Below are 25505 nucleotides of genomic sequence, written 5' to 3' on the forward strand. Positions count from 1 at the left end.
AGGTCAGCAGTGCCAGATTTTTGTAGGGAGTCAGCTAATGAAGTAGATCTGATAAAAGGCTGCACTTTGATGCAGAGATTTAAAAAAAAAAAAAAAAAAAGGGGAGAGGAGATCCGATGAAGTTGGTCTCTTGACACAGGGTTTTGTTGAGAAAACGGGGAGATATGTTAAAGGGGGGTTCAATAGAAGGAATCTTAAAAAAAAGTCTGACCTGTTTAATGAACTTTCTAAGGGGATTATGGATTAAGAACTTCTTGTTGGATGCCAGAAGTTTGAACGATAAAAGCAGTGGAGCAAGGCAGAGAGTGGCTGTCACAAGAGTGCTCATGTGAGGGTGGGCCATATAAGTGGGCTATGAATCTTAAAACATACTCCCGTCAACATCAAAAAAAAATACTCTGTATTGAGCTAATCTAATTATAAAACAGAAAAAGTCCTCCACTTATCCATCTGTTTCGCCAGTTTGTGAAACATTTTTAAAATGTTTTTTTTATGATTCAAAAGTTAGTTCTATGCACTTGGATTGGAGGCATTAGCGTTTGGACCAAGTGTTGTGCTTGACTTCAGGTATTCTATATGCTAAACAAAGAAAGAGTGCAAACGCTGTGTTGCAGTCTGTTGAGGGTGCATTTTCACTGAACTACATAAATCATGTATGCATTTAAAGGGACAACAACTCGTATTGTATCATATATGGTATTTTGAATTAATGCCTTTTCTTTATTCTTGATTAGAAAAGACGAGCGGTAGCTGTTTTCTAAGGTTATTAAACTGTTAATAAGAATTTCACTTAAACAATAGGGGACAAAACTGTTGTCATAACTTAAAATAGGGAGATTTTAAAAAGGCATGAATGAAACATTTCTTAAAAAGTTAAAGATAGTCTACATGTTTCATACACAAAGGAGCCACACCATTTATTATTATCGAAATGTTGTTACGAATTTTCCCTGAACGGTAGGCAACAACTGTTTCTTTTCTTGGAGGACTTGACACGTGAAAACAGAACTGTGCAAGCAAAAGAGCGAAACAGACCCAGAGAGGAGGTAAAGGGCGATAGATGGAGGTGCAGTGTGCAGTGTTTGAGTGCACTTGTTTCAAATGGGTGTGGAGGGCAGAGTTGAAGGGAATGAGAGCAGGGGAGGGCGGCAGAGAGAGACAGAGGGAGGCAGACACCGACACCTTGGCAGTCATAGCTCCGACGGCTCTCAATGGGGAGGTCTCTGTGAAGCGCAAGACTACCTGTTGGAGCTCACCGTTGGAGACTTACAGTGTCTGACCCCCGATCGTGGATCTTCTGGATGACCAAAACCATGTCTTCGAAACTTTTCCTTTGCGCTGTTTTGGCTTTATGCCACGGGACTCAAACCTGCAGTGGATTTAATATCGATGAACGGTTTCCTGTGATCAAAGAGGGGAAAACCAAAGGGAGCTTCTTCGGATTCTCAGTTGCTCTACATCAACAGACAGAGGGGACAGCAAAGTATCTGTAAGTAATAAGCTTTGCATTTATGAGAACGTGTTTTAGTTCTGTTTCATTGAGGGGTTAAAACAAGGTTTGAACCGGCTATAGCACCTGCCTGGATCAGGAGGCGTTACGAAGAACCATTTGATTCAACTCAGAGACGTTTACTGCTCCCACTTACTGCGCAAAACCCGTGGTAAAGCTTTGCAATAGCCTGGGTTAGTACTGCGTGTTAACACCTGTAGATACTTTATGAACTGCGCCGAGTTGTTAAACGTATCCATTCGTATCACAAACTATTGTTTTGCAGCGTGTATTCCTCTCAAGGCAAACACCTGTTCAAAGTAACCAGAGGTTTGAATAACATGCATGCTTTTATCTTGCAATTAAGTAAACATGTGGAATGATGTCATAAATGAACGTTAATATGAAATAATAATAATTAATTTGAATAAACATTTTTTTAAAAAGCTACTTATTTCAGGTGTATGATTCTTAAATGTGGCTTTAGGATCAAAATGCATTATTTTGACAATTCCTAAAACGTGTAGCCTATGTTTTAAGAGCTGGAGCGTTTTAAGGTGTAAGCAAGAGTGTTTGCAAGATATGGAAGTCAATCATATTTGTTAAAATGTCAGATCAGATTTTTGTTTTCCCATTTTTGTGACTTGGGTGGGAAATGTAAATATCCAGCAACAATAATGCCTTCTTTGTCTTTGGATGCATTGAAAGCTGTGACATATCTGCTTTTACCAATAAGGCTATGACTTTCAGGACCCATGTAGGTTATAGTTTCCCAATAAACGAGGTTGCCAGCCTATAACCCTTGTATGGTATTACTGAGACATGAATGTTTATGTGGAGTGATGATTTACATTTACGCTGGTCTAAATGCTTGTCAGGTTTGTTTTAAAGGAAAATAATGTTTGTGATGAATATTTCTTTTCCCGTATAGCTTCCTTAATGAAGATCCTCAAATTGTATTATTGTTTAGTGTAGGATTTCCCTCAGCCAATTACAGCTGCCCCCCTCATTCTTCCGCATCCTTGATCACACAGCATGATCATAAGTCGCTTATCTGTGTCTTCATTCTGCTTTGAAGCCCAATACAGGAAGAACATTGTAAACCACGGCCTTCCTCAGTGACGTCACCACTCAAGTGTTTGAATGTAAAGTTTATTATCATGACCTCAATGCAAAGTGGTGGATTTGTGTGCATTACAGAGATTTCTGAAGTGCACAATATGTCTCAGTGTCCAGATGATACTTGATCAATGTGCCATCTTGGCCACATCTCCAGAGAGCTAAAGCCACCGTCCACAGACTGCAATCCTAGAAGGGGTCCACATTTCTGTGTTAATGAGGTGGCCTGTAGGGACAAGGAGGCTGTAAAAATGTTATCAGGCTGCAGCTACAGTATAGCTAAGAGGATTTAGCTCACTTATTACACATTACTGTTATATTGGAATATATATTCAGCACTTAAATTTACTTACCAAAATACACACAGGCTACATTTCATAGTCAATAATCTCAACAGAAAAGCAGATGGTGTACTTTATACGATGCTAAAGCTAGCAGCTATATAGCTTATTTTAGCATCACCAGGCATAGCTGAAATCAGAAACTATAAAGGTCGCCCAATTTTCTGTTGCTTGACCCTGTCCAAGTAAAACATCTGTAGCCATAAAGATTTATCCTTGGCTTATCCCAAACATCTTCTGGCCATATATCCATTGTTCGCTGTCAGGCAGGCTAGCTATTGTATTCCTCATTGTGTACTTCAGACTATTTTATATCAGTGGAAATACTTATTCATTTGTAGAAGTGAAACTCTTTCTCCCTTAACTTGACCTGTGAATCCAAAACAGAGTGAACTCTCATACCTGAAACATTTTGCTTTCACACTGTAGATTATCCCTGAAACCAAATTATCATAGCATGCTGCAAGCTCATTAGAAACATTGACACCTTTCTAAAATGTTTGTTTTGCTGTATTACAGCTGTCAAGTGGCCTATATCTGGGTAGCCTCCACTGTTGAGTGAAGACAGTCCTCCAGTGCTCAGTCCGAGCTGTGCACATATGCTCTAAAGACACATCACAATGTGCCAATGGTGTTTCCCATGTTTGACTTAGGCTGATTTTTACAGTCCTGTCTGTTTCCTCTGGGTTTGTCTGGCTTCTTTTGTGGCCCCTGGTCTGTCTCAACACACGACAGAGCTGTTTTTGCCTTGTTCCTCATTATTGGAGCAAAGCTAAAGCATGTACATTTGAAAAAAAGGCAAAAATGAAGCATACAAACCCGTTGAGGCTCGCATAATGTTTAAAGTTGCAGTTCTTTGTGGATGCATGAGTCAACCAGAGTTCAGGATGAAAGTTGAATCGGAAGCTTTCCACTCCCTGTTCTGCAAATGGACGACTGTTATAAAGTTTTTCTTTAGCATGTTAGGTTAGATGTCTAATAAGGCTTAATATGGAACTAAGACTTAACATTTGAAGCATTTTGACTTAACTGAAGCTATTTATAGCTATTTTAAAAATGCCTTTCCAATTTTATGTGGGGAATACATGTGATAAGGAGACCAGTAATGCCTTTTTAACAAAGGGGCGCACCTGAATGATCTCAAAGCTACCTGAGGCCAATTTGTTCAGGGGTATTCACCTTTCTGCTCCCCTCCCTTTTCTCTGTGAATCACCTATTTAAAGACTCCCTGAGTTTTTTTTTTTCCCCTAAGAGGGCTTTTTTTTGTTCTCATTGGTAGCAGGGGGAATGGGCAGTCAGCTGGCCACCTATTGGCTCTTCCAGTCCCCTGACTCCATGGTATGTGAGGAATGTATTCCCCTTCTCTGCACAGTCACAACCTGCCAGGTTTCAGGTTGAGACAAGACAGGAGGGGTGTGAATGGTGTTTGTGGGGGACTATTATTGGGGAACACACACAAACTCTCCAACACAAAATCTCACTGTTCACCCTTTAGCGTTCTAAAGCTGCCTTAACTGTACAGATGGGAACCTCTGGGTCCTTAGAAGAAATACTTAATTTCTGTGTCTGATGAATATTTAATTCGAGTTTAAGTGCCTCTGTTTTTCCAGATCACCTCTGTCTGTCTGCAGCGGCCCGAGGATATAAAAGTCAGCCATTTAATTTGACGGGGCCTTCCCCTCTCTGCTATGAGGTACAGATTAAACAAGTCAACCTGCTGTTAGCTGTACAGCCACAAACATGTTGAGTTTGAACACGCACAGACTCATGCTCCCCTATTTTTACAACTGTTTTGAGTTTGATATAATTTAACATCTAATTCCTATATTTAATCATTTTTGTATAAAGTTAAAGTAATTATGCAGACTTTTAAATCTTTGAACACCCATCAGTTATTATACATTTCTAAATTCTGTGTAATAAAGAAAATAATACAAGTAATATATAAGACAACACAATTTGTTGACTGAATTCTTTTGGGGATTGTCAGATTAAGCACGGTGCCACTTGTCTCAATGAAATTATGTCAGTTAAAGTGGAAGCAATTTGGAGCAGTTCTTACAGTTGAAAAAATCATGATATCTTGACACTCTTTTTATTCCACGTTTTGTTCACCTTCTGCATAATCATTTTTCTTTTCTTTTCATTAGCAGCACAGTATTATGTATTAGGTTGTAAGCTCTTACTCTACATAAATACAATACATAAGATGTCTCATTGAAGACAGCACATACGTAACACTTAAAATGTAAATACTTGGTGTCATATATCTGACGCTGGATGATTTAATGTGTAACACAGCTGACTGCTGTGCAGGCTAATGTAAATGATGCATGTGGATAAGTCTGACTTGGCTGTGATCCAACATCCCCCCCTCACATAAAATCTGCGAGGTCTTTGTCTCTGGAGATATCAGAGCACTGGTCACGCTTGAGTGAACCACTTTCAGATAACAATGCTGCGTTGTCTATTAGATCCTCATATATACATTACATGAGAGGAAGTTGTTTCTCATGTGTCCCAGTTAAAAGGAAGCATGGCATGGTAATTTCGAGACATTTAATCTACATAGCTGTAGTCATTACATGTCACATAAATGTGCAACGTCTGTTTAACGTCTTTTAAAGATGCTTTAGCTTATTACACTATGTTTGAAAACATAATACACTTAAATAAAAAAGTTAAAAAGGACATTTCATTTTGGGTGTACTTTGATGACCCTTTTATCCCTTTACTAAAACAATGTCAAGTATGTGCGTATTAGTGGCTCCTGTGGCTCAGTGGTAAAGTCGTCATCTCTTGTTCAATCAGCAGCTCCTGGAGTCACACGTCAAAGTGTTCTTGGTCAAGAAGACGCTGAAAAGCCAAATGTGTATGAAAGGATTAGTTACTTATTCTCTAACTATTCTCTAACATACAATTCGTCTGTGCTTTCTTTTAATCAGTAACTACACTATGTAACCTGGCTGGAGGAAATGTTAATAAATTCACTTTTTATCTGAAGGCTCAAAATGCCTTCATCAGAATCTAGTTAGCTGCTGTGACAGTAACACTAAAGACGTACAGTCGTCAATCTTCTCCCTGATTGGCTGGTTTACTTTTGTACTTTTTTGCATCAAATAGCGTCAATATTTAATGATGTTTGGGTTGCCAGGCTGTCAAAACCTATTTTTTCATTATGTTAAGGGCTTATTTTTATCAACAACAAAAAAAGGTTGAAGAGAATCTATTAATTTATGAGTAATTGAATTGCAGACATGATTATTAGAACTCTCCCTGAAAGACCTTTCATACAATATTATAAAAAATACATATTAAAAAAATATATATATATGAAATACACACCAGCAATAATTACTTCTTCTTGTAACAATTTGGAAACCCAAAATATCTGGCCATGGATTCATGAGCACAAGTAAACTATTTATGAAAAAGTGTTGAATCCATTATTTGCAGCTCATAAAGCTTGAAAAAGGGGGTCTTGATTAAGCTTTTACTACAAAATAACCTAAAATCAACCAGCAAAGTTTTCCAAATAGCAAACACTAATAGAAGTTATCGGCCTGTGTGTGTTTTAGGTTGTTTCTGATTCATTGAAGTCCAAGCTAAAGCTGCATTAACCAAACAAGACCTCTTTGAAGTGCAAGTTTGTCCTTAGTGACAGACCCTAATCTGTTATTGCCTGTGTCCAATGAGCGCTAATGGCATGCGTAGCATTTTGTGTAGCAGGCGGATGAATGACGGCTTCTAATAACACGTTGAAATGGATCCCAGCGGGACCTTGTGCCTCCTGCTGATCTGCATAAGGGAGTTTCTCTATGGTGGGGCTTTCATTAGAAATACCTGCAGTGAGGACTGTATCTATGTTAACAAAAGTGTAAGAGATCCCTCTTTTCTCCCCTATCTCGTACAAATGCCCTTAAACAGCATGGAAAAGGAGCCTGTGTAGCCGGCCTCCAGCTAATGAGGGCTACCTGGAGCTAGAAAAACTATATGCTTCAATAGCTTTCCCTCAAATTCCATTTTTCATCTTTGAAGCTGAGATGATCCTGAAGTATTGGTTTACACTTGGAATGTGGAAGTCAGTGTGTGCTCTAACACATCCATAACCATACAAAATGTGCTAAAAGGAAGCTTCAAAATGAACCTCTGAATAAAAGGGTTTGGGTTTTTTTTACATATTGGACAAATATCTGCTGCAAGAGTGTGTTCTTCATGTTTTCTAGAACTTTACAGGCAGAAACAGATGTTTCATTCAAACACCTGTGCTGCCTTTATCAAAGCTAAGTAACATGTGAGAGAAAACGTGGCAACACAAAGGCACGTGAACAGTGTGTGACAGTGTGTGCTCCATTATAGCTGAGAGTCTATAAGCTTCTGCAACACGTACAACCACTATCAGCAAGCTCAACTCCAAAACTCTTCATAGACATTCAGTGCGAACTGAAAAACTAAAAATCTGATGAAAAACTGTGGCTGAAACATTTTCCTTTTTATTGTTTTACTATAACTTGTGAAGCATTTACACACCCCTTTCCCCTTTTACATGCAGCTGGGGTCAACATGTTAATGGAAACAATGTTTCTGAAACAAGTCTCTTGTGAATTGTGCTACAGCTGCAGGATAGGAGTTAGAAGTACGGGATAGATGCATGTGTGTGGGTCACTGGGATCCAGCTGTGTGAGTCTGTGTTTCCGTCTGGAGGGTAGAAGTTAGTAGACAAACTTGCAGCCAAAACAATGTTGTCCGTGTAAGACAAGGGGTTCACTGGTTGCTGTTAGTTTATTATCACGGGATGAGCCACCATGTTTAATTTGTCATACTGTGTCCAAATGAGTTTGCTTTCCTGTTACTGTTTCACTAAGAGCAGATGGTGGTCTTTAAAGCGGATGTTTGTCCAGCTCAGGAACCCTGTCCAACCAGTGCAAGAGCATAGGTGTACACTGATCTTTTTATCTTATTTAAGTCTTAATTGTTCTATGCTGATTCCTGACACTAATGTATGGATTTCTATTTCTGTTATATATTATCCCTTTGAGACTTAATCCAAATGATTCCAGTATTTAGGTTCCTCAATTTCATGGTTTGTGCACTCAAATCAAATCAAAAATCAAATAAACTTTATTTATCCGTTTGGAACTTCGTTGCAGGGAAAGCGCCAGTACAGAAACATAAGACACAACACACACCATTCACACATTAAAATTCTGATGGTCATGAAGTCCCTAATAAATAGCTTAAAAACAATAATAGATTAAAAGCAATGGTAGATTAAGAACAATAGGTCAACAAAGTGATCAGAAAGTGATCACAGTCAACCATTTAACAGGCGGATGGAGGTGGGGAGGAAGCTGGAGCTGGCCCTCTTTGTCCTCAGTGGGAGCGCCCTGTACCTGCGCCCTGAAGGCAGCAGAGTGTAGTGAGGGTGCAGGGTGTGTGAAGGGTCAGTGGAGATCTGGGTGCCTTTGCTCAGGACTCTGGTGTTGTAGATGTTAGTGAGTGACTGCTGTTTTTGACCAATGATTTTACTGCTTTAACGTTTTCTTCTAGTTCTTCCTTCAAGATTTGACACAGATGGTTGAGGGAATGGGAAAAATACCTCCGCTGCTCACTCTTTAAATCAGCTTTGACTTCAGTGGCCTTAAAAGTTTCAAAAAAATGTTTTAAAGGCTTTAAGAAGCAGAAAACTGTGTCCAACCAGGTGAAATGCTGTTATTGTGAGACTATACTGTTTAAACTTGACTGGCCACAGGGACTTCTACTTGCTTTGCTTGGTGCACATGGTTTACCACTAACTTTCTTTCACTCTTTTCTTTTCATGCACATTTTCTTGGTTAATAATTGACACCTTTGACAGTTATACTGAATGATCCGTCTTAATATTTGTCATGTTTTGAGGTCTGTTTTCTCTTGGACTGTTAAAGGGAAACTGTGTTCTGATGTGTTTTTGCGATTAGGTTGTTTGATTATCCCATTACTGTTATAAGCCATCCTTTCATAGCATGCAGTCCTCATGCACATTATTAGGAGGAAGCTTTAAAGAAGCAACATACAACTCTGACATGTAGCATTTAAAATTAGTTCTGCAGTCCAAATCCATAACATTGGACAGAGTTGTCTCCCCCCTGACCCCTCCTCCCGAGAGTCGAGGTCAAGCAGGTTGGCAGTTCATCCCAGACTGGAATCAAAACTTAGAAGGATATACTGGCTGCTGCATTGTTCATGTTCATGTTAGCATATACAGCCTCTTGACAACTGTTGTATCTTTGTCTACAGTCAAACAAGATTGTCTGTTCTGATTACATATCTGGAGGAAACAAAAGCACACGTTTATGTATTAACTTATGAATCCTGTTATACCATCCTGACAGTTGGCTAAAATGTCAACACCTAGAACATTGTCAACAATTAAAGCAGACACTTTTCTTGTATGATATATTGGAGAAGCGTCCATGTTTCTAAAGAGATACAGTAACCCCCCTCATGAGAAAACAAGCGTTTGTTGATAAAAATAAAAACATTTCTCCCAATAAAGGCAGGAAAGCATGACCTGTTGGCCTCATGCTGTGAGGGCATGTGTGACTGTACGACCCTTTATTACTTAGAGCAGGTGGATCTATGAATGTTTGTCCAGAGAGGACTCATCTGTTAGTTATGTTCTGTACGTCAGAACGTTAATAACAAGGTGTGCTGCGATTAGTCTGAAAGCAATGTTTGCTCACCCACACTGCCTGCTTTGAGAGACATTTCCTGAAAGTAGAAATACCTAGATTTATCTGAGAGCTACAAGTGAAACTGCACTGAGCACATACCAGAAAGACACACACACACACACACACACACACACACACAGAGACTTCCGATGGACCTGGAGCTCATATTCTCTTGTATTCAGTAACACAGCATCTTCTTGCTGGGTTTAGTGCATCATTACAGGAACATAAAAAGATTTCAGCCCCATGCGGCTCTTGTCCTGATGCTCTTCAAATTGAGTCACTACTAATATTATCTCCTTTTATTGTTTAGTGGGTCGAAGTGGCGATGTTTCCCTGGAATCAATTTGAGTTGTCTTTAGTGCAACAGCTCTATAACATCCTGCAGGATAGGTTCGGCCATTTCTTGTCTTGCTATCTTCCACAGTTTAGATTTGGGAGTGTGAGTGAGATTCAGATGTGTGCGCTGCAGTGTTGGATGTGACCGTGCTTTATGACAGCTTGAACCAGGTCAAATAAATTTAGCCTGTTTTACTTTTTTTGATGAAATATTGTTCGACATTTTGTAGTGCTGGCAAGCTAAAGTAAAGGCTAATGTTTCATAATTTACATCTGCACACACTAAGGTGAACATCTTTAGTCACTGCATGCATATGCAACAATGGGAATCTTTTGGATTGGGTCCTGATACAAGGGCTGTGGGTAGAGACCCCTAACAAGAGCTTGTTAATTAGTTTAATCATTAAGTTGAAATGCCTTGTTGTATGCAGCCCTCTTTCTTGAATCAAATTGACTTCCTTTGTTGTGATGATGGGGATGGTAAGCTGAAATTTATGTCAACATTTAATGTAATTGAAAAGCTCTTCTCAATGTTTCCCAAATATCTGGGATCGACGTCGATTGGCTACTTGACATGATTGCACTAGCTCAGTTTATTTCCTCAAACCCTCTCTCTGTAACCTTACCCAACAGCACCTTGTTACCGTTGGCAACGCTTACATGTGTCTACTTGCTTTCCAGTGGGTCGTCACATCACTATTATAAATGCAGAGGAAGTTAGCATGTTTTGACTCTATCAGTGTGTTCCATGTTGTTTTATTAATAAATAATCATTAAGATAATAAGTGTTATTTACATACAAAGTTATTTTATGGGTATAACTAGAAGAGAGATAGAACAATGAAAACTCTACATGGATTCTTGTGCATATGTTCAGTGTTTCTTTAAACAGAAACATGGCTGACAGTGAAAAACAGGCCCTCAGGTTCTCTTACAGGAAGCCAGAGTATTTTTTTTTCTTCGCCCTGAGGGCCACCCAGCCACGCCCTGTGACAAACAAGTCGTCTTAAAGTCTTATCTGGAGGGTGGATCCATCACTTGTGTTAGGCCGACATTTTCAAACACACAACTGCCGATATAACGGGGGATGCACCGTGATTGAGAAAACACCCAACAGCCAGTAGAAACAGAAAGTTCCCTATTTTGCTTTGTGTCTCCTTTCTATTTCCTTTCTTTGTTACCCGCTCACCATCACTCACACAGTTTTAAATCTTTAAATCTGCAGAAATGTATATCATAAACCAAAAGTAATAGATGCCAGTTATCTCATATCTCATGGCACCCCTGTTAAAGGTGAATAAAATTCCTTTTTTCCATCCCCCACACATGCAGCACTTCTTACTACTAAGCACCGATTTGTCCAGATCGAAAACATTTGTCGCTGCTTACCATGAAATCATCCAAACATGCAATCATATAATCCCACAGATGTACTTTAGTTGAATACTTCTGTTTTTATATTTAATTTCTAAGCAGATTATGGTGCAAAACTGGTGAATGAAAAAAAAAAAAACTATCTAAAAATGTATACAATGATCTGTACAAAGTTCTGTAAATACATGAATAAATGTATGAGTTATTCTTTATTTAGGTGTTTATGAATTGGTCGACATGTTTGCAGAATTTTGTTAGTGCTGTAGAGATGTATAACTGGTATTGCACCAATACTATCTCCATAATTTTCTTTTTTTTAAAAAAACCCAACAACTTTAAAACTCTTTTAATTTTATTATAACTCAACCTTTTATAGTCTGTTTTTTTCATGATTATCTCACTTATAAAGTACATTTAAGTAAGAGACACCTATTTTTTTCGCTCCTGTGGATTTGTTTGGTCTTGTAAGTCTTGAGAAAGACCTCCAAAAGAGTTTAGTCATCCAGTATGTAAAGTGTGGTTTCAGCACTGGTGATGTTGTTCTGAATCAGAAGCAGGTGAGAGGGTGTGTTAACTTTTTATCATCTACCAAGAAACACGCGTTATGCTGAATGAACTCAAATGGACCAGGACTGTAGTTAAAATCCATCTTTCTGCCCTGAGACAAGAAATGACTTCAGCACGCCTCGATCACTCCCCAACTCACTTTTTCATTACCTTCTCCATCTCCTCCTCTGTGCTGCTATCAGGAGTGTGGTGGGCAGTGATGATTCAGTTGACCAGATAAGTCGACCTCTGTTTGTTTAACCAAACACCACTGATACAAATCTACAGAAGTCCATCCAGCTCCCTTCTTAAAAATAAGTTTCTCTCTCTGGGAGTAGATAAAGCATCCGCGCTCACTTGTCGAGGTGTGTTGGCTGCAGTAAATGTTTGGTTTAGCCAGCCGTTCGGATCACTTGTTAGGGCGAGGGGGCGAATTTCAACATGTCCTCAGAGGAGGAATGCAGTTGCCCCCTCCCTCTATCCCTGCCTGCCTCCCTCCCTCCCTCCCTTCGACAGACGGTTTATGAGGAGGTGATGAGCAGGGAGCAAGATAGATGGAGAGCACACATTGTTGCAGTGGAAACAGGACAGGATATGAGGCGTGTTGTCAGGACAGAGTCATTTCTGAATGACTCAAGTTTTGGTGAAACTCATGTGTTAGTTGAATTATTTTTTTTTATCCACTGAAACAAACTGGAAGCTACAGTAGATTTGATAATACTTTTTTTATTTTATTTTTTTACTGCTGACGTTTGGAGAAAGTTAGTTTCCAGATAAGTGATATGAAGGACAGACTGCTGGTATTGTTTGGTCTACTCTCGAGTGTTTGCCAATGCATATTTGAGCTGCAAGGTTTTTCAATTGCTAATATTGCAGGAGTGTTTAGAGCAAATAAGGAGTCCTTTTGAATGTAAAAGTTCAATTTGAGAAATATGTACTAAATATGTGTCACTAAATACAAAGCTCACAGACAAAACCTGTCTGGATTTAGGCAGTAAAAGCTCCCTAGCAAGATTCTTAAACATGACTTCTAAAAGATACATGATTTTATATCTGCTTAATTTGTACAAAAAAACATTTAGCCTATGTCTGTTCAGTGTTTAGAAAAACTCAAAATAATGTTTTTGATTTTGTTTTTGAAGTCAGCACAAAAATGTAACTGAAAATAAGGTGTTATCTCTGCTGGCTGACTGGGCCCCTGTCGCCTGTTTTCAGTTTGGGCTTTTGCTCCATCTACAATGTGAAAGGGGCATCAAACCTCTACATAATCAGATGAATCTTGTTTCTGAAATGTTTCCCAAGTTTTTGCAGTATTTATATCATTAACATCGCACCCCACCACAAATACTGCATTGAAATGGAAAGAAACAATCAATGAAGTTTATAATGTTGAGAAAATAACATTAGAATGACCCATTTTAGGTTACATCTTTGAGTCACAATGGAAAAAGCTAACAAACAGATTTAAAGTAGAGGGGATAGAATTTGTGCATGTGCTTGAGCATTGAACTTATACCATAAGCATATGGTGGAGAACACAAAGATGTAAATAAACAACAAACACAATTAGAGTAAAACAGATATGGCCTGCTCATTATTTGTATTTCTATTTGTATTTTTACCATTATTCTTTTTTTTTATTAAGTCAGTCTATACTACATAAATATATATTCACATCTGTGTCGAAAATGTACTTACCTTCAAGTATGTCATTCATACAAACAATATGCAAATGCTTGTTCTGACAAGTTTTTTCTTTTTTCAAAACAATCAGATGGGTTTTTTTGTTTGTTTTTTGTTTTTAAACTAAAATTAAATTACAACATTTTAATACTGGCTTTAATCAGGTTGAAAACACGTCCTCTTGTATAAAATATGTTGTCTTTGTACCTCATGACAGTTATCACTGTTCAATTTCCACAACAAACACAGAGAATGCACAAACACACAAAGCTCTATAACACAATGACAACACAGTGGGTGCGCTCACAAGATTGGATTGGACTTGTACTTTTTCTCTGGTTTTGTTTCAACAGGCCTCTTCCAACAGCCGAGGTTACCCAATGTGTGATTAGAGCTTAACTCTGTGCCCTAATCCTTTATGATTTTCTCTGTGGGCAAAGTTCACACAAACCAGCCTTGAGGTGTTTTCTAACACTGTTGACCCCCTTTTTTCCTTTCTTGTTTTCAATGATTTAATTCTGTGTGAGAACGTCTGACCTTGAGTGAGTTGGTGTTTTGGGACGCGCTGTGCTGTTCACAGCTGAAAAACATTTTGTGAGGCCATGACTACTGATTAAATGACTCTGGAAGTAGAAAAGCAAGATGCACATGCAGAAAACAAGCCTACTTTTTCATGTCTGGAAATACACACTGTAGGGCCTCCACAGTCACAGTGGGACTCTGTGGCCCTGATTCTTCATATATCTTTCAGTCCCTGTAACCACTACAATCCTCTGTGGAATCTCAGACGCTGTCTACATTACTGACTGATTACCTGAACCAAGGCCTCTTCATCCAAGTTGACTGGAAACTGCCATATCTCAGAGGCCATCTTGGCTCTTAGTTCTTGTCATCACAAAAATCGATAAACAAAAAATCAGTTCATGAAATTATTCACCAACGTCAGATTGATGTTAATGTTTTTTTGTTTTTGTTTTTTTTATGATTTTTCAAGAAAATATTTTTGAGAGTTTTACCTCACAGCTCCTGCAGCATGTTCCATGTGACCCTGGGAAAGTCACTTAACCATGTAAATATTTCATGCTGCATTATTTAATTAATTAGATTAATAGCTGAATTTGCTGCTTCGGCTGCCGTATTGTTCTTTTCAACATGGGCTCAATTTAAACCATAACTACCGCTCTACAATTACAACTTTTGCTTCCCACAAGTTTCATTTTGTTAATGGGTTGATTTGATCTAACATCAGTCTCATGACTGATTTCCTAGACAAACTCCATAAGTCTGTTCATGTTCAGGTTATGTATAAAAGAGAGAATAAGCTCGCCTGGATGCTTGAGATGCTCTCATGATTAGATTGAAAGTTGTAAGGGGGCCTTTTGTCTTTATGAGGGTGTGTTTGAAAACAGACGCCTGTGATACCCAGTTGCACCTAACCTGTAAGGAAGGTATACTGTATATATATTCTAAAATACAGCTATCATGTTAAAGGGGACATATGATGAAAAATCCACTTTTACAAAGTTTTTGAACATTTATTTGGGGAACCTGAGTGTCTATCCCACAAACTCTGAAATAAATCCATCCAGTCCTTTGTTAGTGGTCTGCTTACCACACAGAGAAAATTTGTCTGTTTCAAATGTTCTCGGTTTGTGACATCACAAGTTTGATTCTGGTATCTCCTCCCATGGACTCCACCTCCAGCCAAGACCAAAGCTTTTGCATAAGTCTGTCTCTTCAGAGGAGTGATGTCTACTGGGAAAACTCTGGGGGGAGGTCTTATTGCATTTAACGAGACACACTCACCAAACCAGAGCGTCCTGTGAGAGCTGGTATATATAGGGTCACAAACCTCCTCTGCTGCTTGATTCATGTTATATTTTGACCAAAGCACGGCACAGATGTTTCATTTAGACCAAAGGAGACTGTTTGAAAAGGCGAACAAGAGGTATAATATCTCCTCATTAAGATATTTTGGAATGGTTCATTCTTTTGGCATGATTTTTCCTTAAAAAAGAAAATAATCCAGCCTACAGTTAGAGGGTCAACTCATGAGACAATTTTCAAATTCATGGCACAATGACTTTATTGCAAAGGTATATGTTTATGTCTTTTGTCTCAGTTTCAAATCTATCAGTGCCTGTCAAGGAGGCAGCTGTTCCTTCACTTAAAAAGCCCACAATCTACACTAACTGGTTTATTCATCATTTTACACTTTCCACCGTGTCCACTGCCAGCAAAATGTCAGCGTTAAACCAGCATCTCATGGAGTTTTAATGAACTAAATAAAACAAGGTTAAAATCTGCACTTGGACTCCACTACTATATGCAATTGTGTCCTACCTACAGCGGGTCATGTGTCACACACACTGTAAACAAGACTGTCTGCACCTTCTGCCTACAAAGTGGAGCTAATAAATCTTGTGCTGACAGTAAATAGAGTGTCCAAGCAAAAGGCCATGCAGGGAGTAATCCCTCCACTTCAAAGTTGTGTGGCGTGTTTAAAGGTGCTGATGTAGGGAGTGGACAAAAAGATCAGGTCTTTCACTGCAAGACTAATTTGTGTGTCTTTGTGTTTGTGTGTGTGAGTGTGGAGAGGGGGCTGTGTGGTGTCCAGACTTGTCACAGGTCACGCTCTGACTGCTCTGACCCTTTGACTACTTTAGCTAGCATTAGCTGCAGTTTTGAAGTCTCTTTACTGCCAAGACGTCATTAGAGAAATACTCTAATGACGAAATCTTAACTGTGTATAAAGAAAAATGGAAGCCAAAGATGTGTGATGGAAAAACACTGACATTTAGCTAACCCTTTTTTAACTGCTTGCACTGCACTGTTGCTATTTGCTTTGGTCTGATGTGTTTCAAAGTAGACCTTTGCCACTCTAACACAGTAGAGTAAGCGCTGACAATGAAAACCTGGGAGCACATCATAGGCAGATTTTGAAGCATTTTAGATACTGGTTTGAGTATCAGAACAGCTCTTCACTTTTCTGTATTTTGCTCAGAAAGATTACCTGAACCCCCTACTTTTTATGTTGTTGTTACTGTCTCTCCAACGCTGTGGCTGAGCTGATACAATCTTATCATCCTAATCTGTCTGTGCCTTTCTTTCTTTCTTTCTTTCTTTCTTTCTGTCTGTCTGTCTGTCTGTCTGTCTGTCTGTCTGTCTGTCTGTCTGTCTGTCTGTCTGTCTGTCTGTCTGTCTGTCTGTCTGTCTGTCTGTCTGTCTGTCTGTCTGTCTGTCTGTCTGTCTGTGTGTGTGTGTGTGTGTGTGTGTGTGTGTGTGTGTGTGTGTGTGTGTGTGTGTGTGTGTGTGTGTGTGTGTGTCAAGGCTTCTCACAGGAGCACCCAAAGAGAAAGCCAATTCTCTACAAAATGTGAATGAAACTGGTGCCGTCTACTCCTGCCCCATCACAAAGGACTCCACTGACTGCACCCGAATGGACCTGGTCAGCAAGAGTAAGTGTGATGCAGCACCCAAGAATGACTATAGTTTCGACATTAAGGAATGCAGGGGTTGCAGTTTTATTTGTTTCTCTGGTTATTTGTTAATGTGAGCCTGAGATGCACAGATGAGGTAGTAATGGAATATGCTGACTGACTGAGGTATTAACAGTGATGTGAAAACAAGAGCAGAGTCTACATCTATACTGTTCTACGTGGCTTTATATAGGCACAGTGGTGTATTGCGTTTATGCTAATGGCTCACTCTAACATCCTCACAATGGCAATGCTAACATGATAAGGCAGGAATTTGTTACAATAAACAAAAAAGTAAAACTGTTGTAGAATTAAATGTCGACTGCATTTCAAATAAGTTTTGCAGATTTTTCCCAAACTAGACTGGACAAAATGTGACTTGGAAAAAATATATTATATGCTCCCCAAAAAGGAATAGCCAAACCATCTGTGACTGGTCAGGGTTACTGTCTTTTAATATGTTCCTCCAAAGCCACAGGCAATGTTAAACAAGGGTGTCCACACTCTTGTCCTTCACATAATGAGTAAACTGACCATCATTTGGTAATTCTCTGAAGTTTTCACTTAACAGTCAGCAATTACTTCAGAGAACTTGTAGCTAAGTGAGCAACAGTAAAGAACCCTCTGATGCTAATCAGTTAGCTTCCTCTTTTTTTCACAGGACAAAGAATGTGTGTGAAGCATTTTCTGTATAATCCCCTGCATGTCCCATAATACACTCCACCCACACACTGAGCTCCAGGATATGAAACTCTGAAAGTGTGTCCTTCCTTAATTAAAGGTTATTAACTGATAGACTTACTGCTCACCTACCTGCAGGTGAAAAGGCCCTCCGGAGGCTAAACGTAAGAACAGTAATAAAAGGATTCCTCATCACTTTTAATGTTGAGGTTGGAGTGACTATAGCCACAGTCACAGAGCACATATTTGTGGTTCATATGTGTCAGGGCTTGATCCAGCCTGAATGAAGCTTTACTGTTTGGGTTAGTTTCCCTGTGATTATAATCATACCATCATGTTTCATATATGTTATGGCGGACCCTGGATTTAACGCAGGTTTGTTTGATTATCTGTAATATCTTTTGTTTGATTACACAGATGCAACAATAATTGAAATGTTTTCTTGAAATTACATTTAAATCAAAAACTTTAAATGTCAAGTGTAGCAATCTTTTTCTGTAGCGCATTTCATATAGTAACCTTTTTAACTCTTACATGTAAACTACAGCAAATCCCTCTGAGATGGTGGAGGGCATGTGGCTTGGTGTAACCGTGGCAAGTCAGAGGGACCAGCCGGGGGGACGCATGCTGGTGAGATGACATTCTGTTTTACTTTAATAATTAGTGTCACAGGTGGCCTATTGTTGTTATTATTATTATTAGTAGTATTATTAATAATAATAATAATAATAATAATAATTAGACAAATAAACATGTCTCTCTCTCTCTAGCTCAATAAATCAGTACAGCTCCCCTATTTGTTTTCTTATCTCATGGTAATATTGGGATTTTGCTTGATTTGCAAGGGCGCTCTTAACTTTTTGGCATAATTTTTTTTAATCCAATCAAATATTTTCAATAAATTAGTTATCTTACATTTTATTATTGTTTATTGATTGCACTAACCCAATATAAAGAAGATTTTTATTTTATTCATGATCTTTCAAATTATTTCAGTGAATTATGCTGAAATTGCATCGTTACATGTAGATTTTAAAAAAATCCAAAGTAGCAAAAAAGGCCTCATCTTATTTTTGTGCCTATGCAACTTGAATTATTATTAAAAAAATAGGGGCACTGATGACTTAGTAGCTACATTACATATTTCATGTACAGATAGACTATAGACTCCGTCGCAGCTGCCGTGAGCTTGAATCTGACATTGGCCATATTTTTAAAATCATTGTTGCTCTGTTTTAATCTTAGTTGTAGTACTTTTTTTTCTTCTTTTTTTAGACCTATATCCTACTATCCATGACATCTTTGGATAAGGTCTCTTTCTTCTCCCCAGGCATGCGGGCATCGCTATGTAAAGATAATCCCGAGCGGCACAGAGGAGCAGTGGCGGATGATTGGAAAGTGCTACGTCAGGAGCAACGACCTAACATTTGATCCCGACGATGACTGGCAAACTTCCAGTTATGAGGTCTGCAACCCAAACTTTGGCATGGAGCTGGAGGGGATGTGCAATATGGGCATCTCAGGAGGCATGACGAACAATGACGTCTACATCGGTGCTACCGGCAGCTACTTATGGCAAGGTGGGTCACTAAAGGGTTTATGTTGACAAAAAATGGATATCTATTTTCATTTGAAAGAGAAATAAACGCTGGTTTCATCGACCTGGTTAAACCCTGTGCAAGTCTCCTTCATGCTAGTTGGGATTATTTTTGTCTGAGAAACTTGTATGTGGAAGAGCTGTGACATTGATATCTCATTCATCTTTTTATAAAGGAAATGTTCATGTAACATGGAGGGATCCAGATCCAGAAAAGGCCTGGGACTCCATAGGAAGTGAAATTGGACAGCAAGATAGACGAAACAGTTATATGGGTAAATATAAAAGTATTTGTTATTTCATCATTATCATTTAAAAATCACTGAGGACCCCAAAAAATGGCATGATGTGTTTGAAAGACAGTTTTCTGTTCAGAAAAGTGTCAAATTAAATTAGTTTTGTATTGAATTTAAGGCTGCACAATGACAATTTAACAATCAATATCTGAATATTACGTCCTGCAGGTTATTCAGTTATCGAGGAGAAAAAGCTTCTGAGTCATGGTGATTACACTGTGGTGACCGGGTCTCCCAGGGATCAATCCAAAGGCTCTGTAATGTTCGGGGAAAAAAGACAGAAAATTGAGCCGGCGTTCATCATCCCGGGAGAACAAGTGGGCTCATATTTTGGGAGCAGCTTGGCTGTCACAGACCTCAACAATGATGAGTATGTGTATGCACTTCACACTGAAAACTCTTTATTTAACCTTTTCATTATTACATTTTAATTTTATTTAATACTCATTTTGATATTAGGCCCTACAAGATATACCTGATCGACTAGTAGTAGATTTTACAGAGACAAGGATTACATTTAGGAAGGATAAAAAAGGAACAGGTAGTAGGTAGAAGTGTTTTGTTCACACGTGCCAGTGGATTGTCTGTATCTTGTGCTTTGAGCTGCCTCGTGCATGAATGCTCTGTAACTATGTACCGCTTGGATATGTAGAGAATGCATAACATTGATATACACATGAGCTCGGATGAAAACCTGTCCTTTCAGCAGCAGAGATAAGGTGTTGGTGATGACTTTGTGATGAAATCCTGCGTCTAAAGCACGACTGAACCCTTGTCGGGTCCAAAGGCTCTTAACCACTTTATACATTTAAGACACAAGCCACATGTGTATGCATGCATGAAGAATATTTTGGGTGTTTTCCCTTTGCAGCTGGAATGACCTAATCGTTGGTGCCCCATTTTACTTTGACCGGAAGAAGCATCAGGGAGGAGCTGTGTACATCTTCATGAATGAAAATGGATCTTTCCAGAAGACTGCCTCAGTGGTCCTGAAGGGTCAAACAGGTTCTGCTTTTGGTTTGTCAGTGGCTGCCATTGGTGATATCAACCAAGACGGATTCCAAGGTAAGTCTTTGAACACCACAAACTTTTACTCTAAGGGCAACCTTGTAGAAAAGTACAAGCCTTGTGTAAAAGTTTAATCTTATGTGCAAATGCTACATTTGTTAAACCAACAAAAAATGATGTATTTCTAACATAATATTTGTATTTATTTCAGATTGTTGATGCTTGTATGTTTTCACTTCCGTGTTTGTGAAGCACTTTGTAACTGAGTGTTTTAAAAGTACAATAGATTCAAAGTTTTACTTACTTAATAATGATGTGAAATGTTTATTTGGGAACTTGTGTTTATTAGTATTTGTATAAACTATGTATATGCCTTTATGAATTTGTTTTCTGTCTTGCTGTGATAGAAAAGATATGTTGGATTCCCATTTTTTAACATTGTGTGATTGTCTAGAATGCACTGGCGAGGCAATATTCTAGTATGGACACAAAATACGCTGTTGTATTGTGAATTATTTTAAATGCTGAATAAAATTCAGAAAATCTATCTATGAGGGTCAAAATGCTCCAGAATCATTTGTTTAAATAATAACTTTATTAAACTCCTATCTCCATGGTCTAATGAAGTTGTTCTTTAAACGACAAGAGTTACTGGAACTATTTTGACCTCTCTCAAGCCTTTTCATTCTCCATTCACCCAAGTTGGTAAAGTTTTGCCATAAACTGTGCTCTGAATCTACAATAATGGCTGTGTACAAATCATTAACTAGTGCTATGCTGCCACCTAGAGATGTAAATAGGCCTAACGTTTTTTTTGCAGCGTGCCCTTTCAAATTGCCTTTATTTTTTTCGTTCTATCGCTCATGTGTCCAGACCTGGCTATCGGAGCTCCGTTCCATGATACAGGAAAGGTCTACATATGGATGGGAAGCAAAAAGGGAGTCTCACAAGAGCCAAGCCAGGTAACATCTGATTTTATGGATCAACTTCAATCCTTTTCCTAAAGTGTCAAAGGTTTGTTATGTTGATCTGCCACATGCCATTGCTACCCTCTGCAGGTGATCGAGGGTAAATCTGTTGGGAACGGAGGATTTAAGACCTTCGGCTACTCTCTCAATGGAGGGATGGACATGGATGAGAATGGCTATCCTGACATCTTAGTCGGCTCGCTGGATGACCGCATAGCCCTGCTCAGGTCAGTATAAAACCCTGCATTGTTGGGTTAAGACTTTTCTTTATTTTTGCTTAATTAAAAGTTACAATAAGTGCAATGATGCTGTGTATGGATTAAAGTTTTCATCTTATCACTGTGTTATAGAAGGAAGGATTTTTGTACTAAATGTTAATGTCTCATTTTGAAAAGTAGTATTTCAAACAGTTTGGATTGGAGGTAGCCTTTAAAACCTGATTTCGCTTTCCATTTCTTTTTAGGGCTCGTCCAGTCATCCACTTAAGTAAGAACTTTACTGTCCAGCCAAATATTGTGGACTCCAATCAATGTCCAGAAAACACACCATGGTGAGATGTCTTCCTCAGAATATCACATTTTGAAACTGCAATTTTTAGTTTGTTTGGAAAAGGCCTTATTTTTGTTTGTGTTTTCCAGCATCACCGCGACTCTGTGTATGTCTTTCACTTTGAGCAATGGAAACAAAGACTTCAAGAAAAATTTAAGTAGGACATATCTCTTTACTTTGTTTTTTATTTATTTTTTTATTTTAAAGGCATACCATGAATTGTATTTTTAAATAATAATTCCAATTTTAAATTAATCAAAAAGCTGCAGAGTGCTGGTTTTCTTATGTGCATTACTGGCACACACTGTTGATGTTAATGCATAATGCATAATTTATTTAAAGGCACCTTTCAAAACTCTCAAGGTCACCTTACAAAGCAAAACATAATCTCCCTGCAGTGCTTATAATGACAGTATGTGTTTTTCTTTGTTAAGAGGTGAGGTACACAGTTGAGGCCGACGTGGAGAGAAGAAGCTCTCGTGTTCGTTTTGTGGACAACAACGATGACACATATACAGATACACTGAATGTGCCATCTTCAAAATTTAAGTGTCAGACACTGGCATTGTATGTATTGGTAAGGAGTGATATCAGTATAACTTAGTGTGTGTGTGTGTGTGTGTGTGTGTGTGTGTGTGTGTGTGTGTGTGTGTCTGTGTGTGTGTGTGTGTGTGTGTGTATGTGTGTGTGCGCGTGTGTGTGTAGGTTCTTAACAATTGTTGTCCATATTTTTCTTGTAAAGACTAATATAAGGTTCTTGGATTACTCTACAGGCATCTGTGAGGGACAAACTTGAGCCCGTAGTATTTTCCTTCAACCTGTCCTTGCATGAACAAAAACCAAAATCCCCATCTTCCCTTGAGAACCTGGACTCCTTTCCAATCCTAAGCCAGGAGCAGAAACTGTCTCAAAGAACGGAGGTATGTAGTGCATAGTCTGCATTCATAGGCCAACTATCGACAGCAGTTATATGCATGAAAGTTTGCAATACATTTTTTTTTATATAAAATTACGTTTCCCATTTCCTTTAGATTCATTTTCATAAGGCATGTGGCTCAGACAACAAGTGCAGCAGCAACCTACAACTGACTGCCCAGTTTGTTGACAAAGCTGACAAGCCTTACCCCAGGTAAAATAAATTCTCTAAATATTGAATTGATTTTGCTTTATAAGATCTTTAACCACTAGTCACTTAAACAACATGTTTGAAATCAGAAATATCTGATTTATTCAAGAAAAGTTTAACATTTAGGGAAATGTTTGATTTTCAGGCAAGAGTTATATCTAGTTTATTTTAATTAAATTTGAAGCTATCTTAAGAGTAGCATAGCTTAGCTGAAATATTTAAAACCTGTGGAAACAGCTAGCCAGATCTCCTTACCACATATAATATACATATAATACAGGCTACTGTTTACTGGTAGAAGCTTCATAATAGCATTCAGACATATGAATGTTATTAGCTGTCATCTGTCTGTGAACTAGCAAAATGTTAACTAAGTATATTTGAGTAAACATGACAGACCAAAAAGGATATTTTACTCTCCATTTCTAAAATGCTAACCTTAATGACTGTTAAAGTTAGCCTCATATTCAGCCTTGTGCCTGGAGTATGGTTTAATAACTACTCATTTTTGTTACATATTATTGTAAAGTAAGTCCTTACAGCCAACCTGTCAGGCTACGAATTTACCCTTATCTTAATGCTAAGCTAATCTACTGTATTCCATCTGTGGCTTCATATGTAGTGTACAGACGTGAGTGGTGTTTGGCTATTATCATCTTTGACATTTCTTTCTGCTTTTTATTAAGGAGTAAAGAATGTCAAAGATGATAATAGCCAAACACCACCACCACTAAGCAGTAAAAAATGTCAAACTATTCCTTTACTGCCGATATATAAAGTGTTTCTCTTAGACTTTTAGCACTATGTAAAGGTTATATACTAAAACCAATGCAAATTCTTTTTGTAGTTCAAGCTGATACACCAGGAAATTAGCAAGAATAAAAAAGTTTGACAGAAATAAAGATACAAAAATTGATAAATAATACATATTGTCCATGTTCAGGCAGGGTAAATTACAGGTCTTCCAGTTTGACAGCCGTATAAAGATAATAAGACTGATGGTGGAAGTGACCAACACTCCTGACGGAAGAAGGCTGGCTGAAGATGCACACCAGGCCATGCTTAACATCACCATCCCTGACGCACTCAAATACTCAGGGGTCAGGTCTCCGGTATGTCCAGTAGAGGGCAGCAAATTACTGAGAATTGCTTTTTTTTAGTTATTTTTCTTGCTTGGTGAATCACATCTGTTATATTTTTCCTTGTTTTGTATTTACATATTTTAGTAGCTTTACATCCTTTCTCCACTAATCCTTTTGTCATTTTTGTAAGTATGCTGATTATGTGTTTTAGGAAATTGATGTAGAATGTCGTTGGAAGGGCACAGTTATTTGTGAGCTGGGAAATCCACTTAGAGGCAATGAAAAGGTAATTTAAGACACATTAAGTAGCTTTTATCCCACAGGTCTTGGCCTTTTTCCCTCTTGTTTGACACTTTCCATCCTTTTAATCAGGTGTCACTAGCAATCAGGCTTGAGACGTCTGGGATCGGTCTGCATACACAGAAAATTGAATCTCAGCTGCTTCTATCCACGTAAGAACTTAACACATAAACATCATCATTATAATTTAACTTTTATAGCTTGAGTGGTATATATAGCACAATATGTGTCCCTGAAGGTAATCTTTAGATTTAGACTAAAAGTTGAAGTTGTATTTTAATTGTGAGTTGTCATTAATGCTCTAAAAGAATTACAAAACAACATTCTGACACACATGTAATATGAGTTGTTTCTACAGTGTCAGTGAACAGAGTGACCTGAGGCCTGTGCCTGTAGGCCTGCTGATTGAAAACACTATCTTCCCCTCCTTCTCCATGTGAGTCCATTATCTAACAACTCATGACCCATTGTATATACAGTAAAGAGCACAGAAATGCCATTTATACAACCATTGTTAATGTCACATCCCATTATCCGTCACCCTGACCAGAGCGAGCTCTGTGGTGCGCTCACAGTTCGGCGGCACAGTGATGGGCGAGTCAGCCATGGTCAACACCAGTGACGTGGGCAGTCTGGTGGAGTTCACCTTTAACGTGAGTCACCTTCACCGCTCAGACTATATTAGACCTCCAGGATTGTATATGGCATCTATAATATGTATGCTACTCACCCACATTTCCTTCACCACACCCTGTCTTTGAAACCAAGCTTTTATTCTTCAGTAAGTTTAATATTGCGGGGGAAGGGACTGTTAT

At 38.5% G+C, this 25505-nt stretch overlaps 1 protein-coding gene across 1 annotated transcript in view; it reads left to right on the forward strand.

Annotated features, from left to right (window-relative positions):
- Window positions 1-1057: 1057 nt before the first annotated feature.
- Window positions 1058-25505, forward strand: part of itga3b (integrin, alpha 3b) — a 28563-nt gene continuing 4115 nt past the window's right edge. Inside the window, exons 1-19 of the mRNA XM_079333877.1 lie at window positions 1058-1489; window positions 16935-17062; window positions 18312-18394; window positions 19095-19344; window positions 19538-19636; window positions 19826-20027; window positions 20529-20722; window positions 21539-21627; window positions 21724-21860; window positions 22097-22183; window positions 22272-22339; window positions 22617-22759; window positions 22956-23102; window positions 23214-23311; window positions 24252-24420; window positions 24602-24676; window positions 24763-24842; window positions 25049-25126; window positions 25241-25343. Of these exons, the coding sequence (XP_079190003.1) occupies window positions 1302-1489; window positions 16935-17062; window positions 18312-18394; window positions 19095-19344; window positions 19538-19636; window positions 19826-20027; window positions 20529-20722; window positions 21539-21627; window positions 21724-21860; window positions 22097-22183; window positions 22272-22339; window positions 22617-22759; window positions 22956-23102; window positions 23214-23311; window positions 24252-24420; window positions 24602-24676; window positions 24763-24842; window positions 25049-25126; window positions 25241-25343 (2418 nt within the window). The 5' untranslated portion in view covers window positions 1058-1301. The remainder of the gene's footprint in view (window positions 1490-16934; window positions 17063-18311; window positions 18395-19094; window positions 19345-19537; window positions 19637-19825; window positions 20028-20528; window positions 20723-21538; window positions 21628-21723; window positions 21861-22096; window positions 22184-22271; window positions 22340-22616; window positions 22760-22955; window positions 23103-23213; window positions 23312-24251; window positions 24421-24601; window positions 24677-24762; window positions 24843-25048; window positions 25127-25240; window positions 25344-25505) is intronic.

This window comes from Symphodus melops (genome assembly GCF_947650265.1).
Source record: "Symphodus melops genome assembly, chromosome: 21".
Classification (NCBI taxonomy): Eukaryota; Metazoa; Chordata; class Actinopteri; order Labriformes; family Labridae; genus Symphodus; species Symphodus melops.